Genomic DNA, 7190 nt, shown 5'->3' with positions numbered 1-7190 from the left:
TTAAGCTGGTTTGTTATACTTTAATGTTGGTTTAAGTTCATCATGCCTCTTGTATAAATAGGTACGAACATTTTTGGGAGGAAATATATTTTTATGAGTTGACTTTTAGAAATGATTGTATTCCATTGATTAGTTTCTTAACCAACAAGTAATAAATTAACTTTCATTCCCTAACTTTCTTTGTTGCATGAATGAAATAGTTTCTTACCAGATGAAACGGAAGAGAGCGAAGTACTAAGCATGTTGAATGATACAGCTCGTGGAGAGATTGTGGCCACAAAAGTTAAATGCCACGACATTTTGGCACGTTGATGTAGCACTAGCAGTCTAGCACACAGAAAATCCTATATTTACAATTATTTATCAGATGGTGGAATTGAAGGTGAAACCTTTCTCTTTCAGTATGAAGAGCTAAAGTACTATTAAGCTAAGAGTTCGTCGATCAAAGACGATTCAGACATAAAAATAAAAAAATAAAAAATAAAGAAAAAAAAATTGCTATATAGGCACTTCGACATAATATTTCCAATGATCAAAGATGACATGGATTGCTCTTGGCCTCTATTTATTAAACAATCTAAAAGCTGAAGATATAAAAGTTCTAATATGTTCCTAATGCGTTTTATGGTGTAGTGGATCAACTAAAATATTAGCCCTGCAATAGTACGTGTAGAATTAGGTCATGCTTTTTAGGGATTTTAGGTTTATGATCCAAACCCTAATGGTTAAGTTCATGTCCTCAATTTAAAACCTTTTGAACAACTAGCGGTTTCTGTACTTAAACATATTATCCATTTAATTGTCTAACAAGATAAAAGCACCAAGACATTGTTAATTCAAAACCATTAAGTTAAGCTTAATGGAGATGACGATACTAGTAACTGCTTACCAAATTTAGGCCATGTATTTTCAGTGCTTTCTGTAAGACCATTAATCTGTGTGCTCAAGGAATTGAAAGTTCTGGTGAATAATATATAAGGCACATGAAGCTTAATGATCGTATACGAAGGCAAACCACTAAGCGCTTCAATTTAGTCCGAACCGCCCTAATTCCGTTGTTCTTGTGAGCCCTAGCCAACATGGTGAGTGAAAAGGATGTGTTAGGGAGTGTCGAATGGGGAATCAATGTTGCTGATGGGACAAACAATGCATCTGTTCCAGAATCCGAGCTAGTCGACAAGGCGTTGCTAGGGTTGAAGGGTGTGGTTGGAGGATTGGTGCTGAAAGTTTGGAGGTTTTTAGTGAAGGCATGGAAGTTAGGAGTTGCTGAGCCCAGAAAGGCGATCCATGCTCTCAAAGTAGGGTTGGCTATTTCAGTTGTGTTGCTTTTTTACTACATGAGGTCTTTGTATGAAGGTGTAGGTGGGAACGCAATGTGGGCGGTTATGACTGTCGTGGTAGTTTTCGAATCAACTGTTGGTGAGTAAAACTGGAAAAAAAAAAACCAATTTTTTTTAGAGAACTTTAATTAAAAGCTTTCGGTACTATTCACTTTAATGAAAAATCACATTTTTACACTAAAAAGTCAATCGATATCATAGTACTATTCAATTTACCCTTTATTTTGTCCTTATCGTTAGAACTCAAAGTTTTCAAATCTTTTTCATTAGTTTTTCTTTTTGTTATTACCAAATGGGGAGTAATTTCTGGTCAACTCTCTTTACTTATGTCCCTTGATTCACCCTTAATAAAAAATAAAATAAAAAAAACGCTGGAAAAAGAGAGCTGTGCAGCGCGAAAAAACAGATGTGTGGAAATCTCTTACCGTACAAAATTTGCCACAGCATCAAGTTAAAGTGAAAAAAAACGTAACCAATTGGCCATTTCATTGCAGGTGCTACACTATACAAAAGCATAAATAGAGCAGCAGGAACTTTTCTTGCAGGATCACTTGGCTTGGGTGTCCATTGGATTTCTTGCAAGGCAGGACAAAATTTTGAGGCCATAATTATTGGAACCTCAGTTTTCCTCCTAGGTATGTGCATCTGTTGTTCTAAATTTCGGGTTCATAATCATTTCGCTGGTGTGTCGCTCGAGTTAAATTTACATTTTAAGCAGGCTCTAGTGAAACAATACTTATGTGGTGCTCACTTTTGCAGCTTCGGCAGCCACCTTCTCTCGGTTCATCCCACCTGTCAAATCGCGATTCGATTATGGTGCTCTCATCTTCATCCTCACCTTCACCTTAGTTTCGATTTCCGGATATCGCGTGGAAGAGTTGTTCGAGTTGGCTTACGACAGACTGCTCACCGTTGGCATTGGGACCTTCTTTTGCATTCTAATTAGCATTCTCTTTTATCCCAATTGGGCTGGTCAGCAGCTCCACTGTGTGATCTATAATAACCTGGAGAAATTGGCTGATTCCTTGGATGGTATATATCTCAAATTACAATACTTAAATGGCCTGTTTCGGACTGCTTCTGAAAAGGCTAAAAACATCTTCTACCAGCTAAAAGTTCTTTTGACAGCATTTGGTAGAAAAACTTAAAACCGCTTCTTGGTCATGGAAGCATTTTGTGGACAAGCACCTGCTAGATGCTTCTTAAAGAAGCACTCCGAAGTGCTTTTACAAGCAATATTTGGATTTACAGAAGCAGTCCTAAACAAGCTCTAATTATCGTTTTCTTTACCCCCTGCAGAATTTAAAGTATTAGTAATGACAATATTTTGCAGGATATGTGTTGGAGTACTTTAAAGACAATGAATGGGTATAAATGTGTGCTCGATTCAAAGGCAACAGAAGACAATATGGTATGCGATCGTGTTAGATGGGATCGATAGGCAACGAGATTGATTTGCTGATTTTTCTTTCCCCTGGGGGCATTCGATTTTGCAGGCTAAATTTGCAAGATGGGAGCCTGCACATGGAAGTTTCAACTTCAAACATCCATGGAAACAGTACCTCAAGATTGGCGCATCGATGCGCAGTTGTGCTTACTGCGTCGAGGCTCTCAGCGCTTGTATGGAGTCGGAAATTAAGGTTGGCGTTTTACACCTAACAAATTATCTCTGTTAAGATTATGTAGTTTTAAGTTGCATATTGTTTATGGGCAGATGCCGCCTGGAATCGGAAACCTAAAGAAGCATTTCAGCAATGCCTGTAAGACAACAAACAAACATTCTTCAGACATCTTGAGAGAACTGGCGAAAACAATTAAAACCATGAAAAAATCATCTGAGATTGACTCATTGGTTTGGGAAATGAACAAAGCAGTGCAGGAGCTTCAAAAATCTTTGAAATCTGTGCCTATCTGGCTTGTTTTACCGACATCAGAAGCTACCGACGATGATGGCAAAGGAGAGCCCATCGTAGCACCACTGGTGGAGGTTCTTCCGGTGACCACATTGGTGTCTTTGCTTATTGAAAATGCAGCAAGAATCAGTGGAATTGTTGATGCAGTCAATGAGCTTGCAGTCCAGGCAGATATGAAGCCTGCACCCCAAGGAAATAAAACGCAACACCAGACCGGTGACAAGCCCTCCGCAGGAGAGAAACTCCCATTCAACGGGAATGTCACTGTGACAGTCCCCCATGCCAATTGCGCGTTGCCGTATGGTACCTAAGATTATGAAGCCAATGGAGGCCCTTCGAAAAATCTGTGTTACAGTGTGCTGCTTCTATTAACTTTGTATATGTACAGAAAACAAGTCTGTTTGAACAGTTGATTTTGCGATTGCGATTTACCAATAATGCACATCTAATTTGAAACGTTCTCGATTTGGTTGAAATTTATTTTCCAATTTTCTTTCTCAATTTTAGAAAACAACGGATGGAAGAGTGCAAGATGACCATTTTGGAGTGAAAAATCAAATAGTAGCATCGATTACAGACACCAGATAAGTACTGCTTTCATTCATTCCATGCATGAATTATAAGACACTATTATGTGAGTTTCAAATGAGTTGTAAAACCCACATCAGTAATTCAGTCATTAACATCGACAAATGCTTATTCAACGGCACTGGACTTGCACAAGAACCATGTTCAATCACCTGGTAATCTGTGTAAGAGAGGAATCAGAATCATCGTCCTCAGTGACTTCCCCCTCATGGTCACTGCCCCAACCCAAGTTAACGGCCAAATCCTCCACGGCAACCTTGATCACATCAGTTCGAACGCCAATATCAGTTGCATACCTGCTCATACAGTACATCCCAGCTGTTACAGTAGCCACACCAACCGGGCTTGGCATCAACAACTTCAGAGGAGAAGAAAGAATGGCTGCCAATGGGGCACCAATAATAGAAGAAGCTTGACCACTACTTCCCACACCTTGCTTGTCTATTATCAAGAGACCGGTTTTGCAATACATAGCAAAATCCTCGCAGTTGTTTTGAAAAATATCGTAGTTGCCAAATCCATTTTGAAGAAGATACATGGCACGGTGGACAACCGTTTCTGATGGGTCGGATGCTGCAGTGGTGCATGTGCCGCCCCGTACTTTTGCAAGGAAAACTGAAGGGCTAACCCCATATTCAAAGCAGTAAAGAGATCCATTTTTCAGGAAGCAGTCCAGGCACGAGAGGACAACACCACTGTTGGGTTGCCGGAATCCACAGTCAGGAGTGGTGGGACAGGACATTGAATCATAAACATCAGATGATGATTCAGTGCTGGAGTTCAAATTTCGTTTGGGTCTAAAATGGACCACCTTGCTTCCCCCAAGATAAATACCTGCATCATGTCATTTTCAACACAGCTTGTGGTTAAACTCGATCCAAACATGAGAGTAACACGAGAGAGAAATAAGTTCAAAAGAACCAAGCACTGTATGATTTGAGCAAGATTTGACATTCAAAAATTGGACTTTATCTGACAGAATGAACAAAACTGAAAATTGCAATGGGAAGAACAAAATCGGGGGAAATAAATCGTTTAGCAGGTGCTAAAGATAATGACGAGAGAAAACTTTATGTTGAAGTAGGCACCCATTTTTCTACAACATTCCGTTACACAGGTTAAATCAAACCACCCAAATGTGAAGTTCACGGCACAGATGCAGACGTATTCTTCATATAATACTCCCAAGTACATTTTGCAAATCCATAGCATGTTGCAACTTGTGATGAGACATCTTAGTTAAATCAGAAGAAAAACTGTGTTTATTCTAGCAATCGGGGAACTTATATGACAACATTGATTTAGGAATTCAGTTTTCAAGTCCAAGTTACGGTTGAATACTGCAAGTCAGCAATGTTAATAGGTTACGAACAACAGAAAAAAGGAAGGGCAAAACACATTCTACTCCCTCAAGTTCAACAAGAGAAGGAACAAATACTTCAGTCGATTTCTGTTTTCCTGTGTTGAGCCATACAAACCATCCAATGAACAATATCCGAAACAGAAGTTAGTGCTTAAAACGATTTCATAAGCGAATTTGATGACTCAACAAGGTTAAGAAAAAGTGGAAAATTAAAAGAAGTGAACTTTGAAGCTCCTGGTGGCTATGGAATCATGTCTTGTACGGGTAAGAGAAACTAGTCATCTTTAATCATCATGCCGAAACAATCAGTAGAAATCAAGGGCAGAAAAATTCAGTCACATCACATCACAGAACGATTATCCGTGTAATCGAACGATTTGAAGAACAACTCAACAAATTCAAACAAAAAGTTAATGGTGATCTAAGCAATCAATTAGAAGAAAATTACTACTATCTGAACGGTAACAATTTTTTTTTATTTTGACTGCAAGAAGTCAACAGGTATTTGCTTTTTGCACTGGGAAGAGGCTTTAATCAAGGAATCAACAACCATAAACTTGCAGGCAAAGAAACTTGAAATTCAAGGAAACAAGATGCAATAATTCAGCTGAGAATCGAACCCAGAAATTAGAATTAAACAAACAAATGGAAGAAATACAGGAAACCCAGAGATCCCATCACTCCACGAACCCACATTGTGTATTCTTCAAGAAGAAAATATATAACCAAGAATTAATTAAATACCCAGAAAACTAAATGAAATAAAAACAAGGAAAAGAGAGGGAGGGAGAGAGAACCATGGTGAGAGTAGGCGAATACAGCTCTGTACGTGTAGATGTGGTCTCCTGGCTTGACCTCATTTCTCTCAACTCTGTTCGTCAGCAAACCCATCTCTCTATAGACTGCTTCTGCTTCTGGCCTTCTGCTTCTGCTTCTGGCTTTCTGCGGCTTTCTGCAATTACACCATAAGCAAAGCAAACCGCTTGCAACGTAAAAATTGACTCCACAAAAAAATGTAGATAGATTGACTGACTGGACTGACCCACAAACGGTAAAGGATGAAACTTGAAGAGTCTATGACTCTATATAAAAGATTACATTAAATTAAAAATTAATACAAAAATTAATGGGTGCGGCACAAAAGGATTGGCTCACCAAAGAAGCAGTTCAACGACCTTTACCAATTTTTATATAATTTATACAACATTAACATGAAATATTTTCGGATTTTAATTTTCTGGGTCATGAATAATCATGACCAACTTTGATGATGAAATTGAAATGGAGGATGATGACCTCCTTTATTTCCTTCCCTTGTTTTTCTTCCAAGTGGAATTTGCAAGAGACTTAAGGGAGGCTCCACTTCATAATTTAGTTCCTGTCGTTCTCTTTTTCTTTTGTCACCTTTCACTAATCAATTTCTTGTAACTTTGTGGGGTTTTTTTTTTCTTTTTCGAATTTTTGATGCTACAGTCACACAATCACATGGTGTTGTAACTTTACCCTTTTTTTGTGAAACGATAGATTTGTTAGATTAGAAAACCGACGGAGTTCAAACTCATGTCGTGGTTCAAGATCAACATTTATCTTTACCTCTGTGATAGAGAGCCACTTGCTGTTGTGGCTTGACTTACGAGTGAAAATTATTTTTCTATATATATTTATATTTATTTAGGTTAAAACTCTCATTACTTTATCACAATATTACCGTTACACTCAACAGTTTCTTGTTTTTAATTTGTTCCTTTAGCAACGCAATTAATGGGAACAAAAAAAAAAAAAAGAAAGGAAGGCCGAATGCTTTGGATTCTTTGCCATGATTTCACGCTATGCGTGTTTCATGTTCATGATTCGTTTTTGCCACTTGGCTTTCTTTTTTTTTCTCCTTTTTTTTTTCCCCTTTTCTCTTTTGCCGCTTGATAATAAGCTTAAATTTTAAATAAAAAAATACAAAGCATTTACAATGATTAAATGCATTGTAATATT

General features: G+C 38.1%; 2 protein-coding genes across 3 annotated transcripts; one reads left to right on the top strand and one right to left on the bottom strand.

Moving 5' to 3' along the window:
* Nucleotides 1-1079: 1079 nt before the first annotated feature.
* LOC103927210 (aluminum-activated malate transporter 10) lies at nt 1080-3730 on the top strand. The gene is made up of 6 exons (XM_048564946.1): nt 1080-1419; nt 1835-1975; nt 2100-2428; nt 2698-2751; nt 2837-2992; nt 3076-3730. The coding sequence occupies exons 1-6, from the start codon at nt 1080-1082 to the stop codon at nt 3562-3564; spliced, it is 1509 nt and encodes a 502-aa protein (XP_048420903.1). The 3' UTR covers nt 3565-3730.
* Nucleotides 3731-3800: 70 nt separating this feature from the next.
* LOC103927197 (protein LEAD-SENSITIVE 1) lies at nt 3801-6544 on the bottom strand. 2 transcript variants are annotated; one of them, XM_048564947.1, is made up of 3 exons: nt 6360-6544; nt 6002-6156; nt 3801-4675 (listed from the first exon to the last, which is right to left on the bottom strand). In XM_048564947.1, exons 2-3 carry the CDS (start codon nt 6093-6095, stop codon nt 3990-3992), a joined length of 780 nt encoding a protein of 259 aa, XP_048420904.1. In that variant the 5' UTR covers nt 6096-6156; nt 6360-6544; the 3' UTR covers nt 3801-3989. The 2 variants fall into 2 exon arrangements, with proteins under 2 accessions (XP_048420904.1, XP_009334367.1); XM_009336092.3 differs by lacking the exon at nt 6360-6544 and having other exon boundaries at nt 6002-6353.
* Nucleotides 6545-7190: the final 646 nt, after the last annotated feature.

This window comes from the organism of the source record quoted next, unplaced genomic scaffold, assembly GCF_019419815.1.
Source record: "Pyrus x bretschneideri cultivar Hongxiangsu unplaced genomic scaffold, Pyrus_bretschneideri_v1 Contig4, whole genome shotgun sequence".
NCBI classification, from domain to species: Eukaryota; Viridiplantae; Streptophyta; class Magnoliopsida; order Rosales; family Rosaceae; genus Pyrus; species Pyrus x bretschneideri.
Note: the sequence above shows the minus strand (reverse complement) of the source record. Positions and strands in the feature narration are given on the sequence as shown.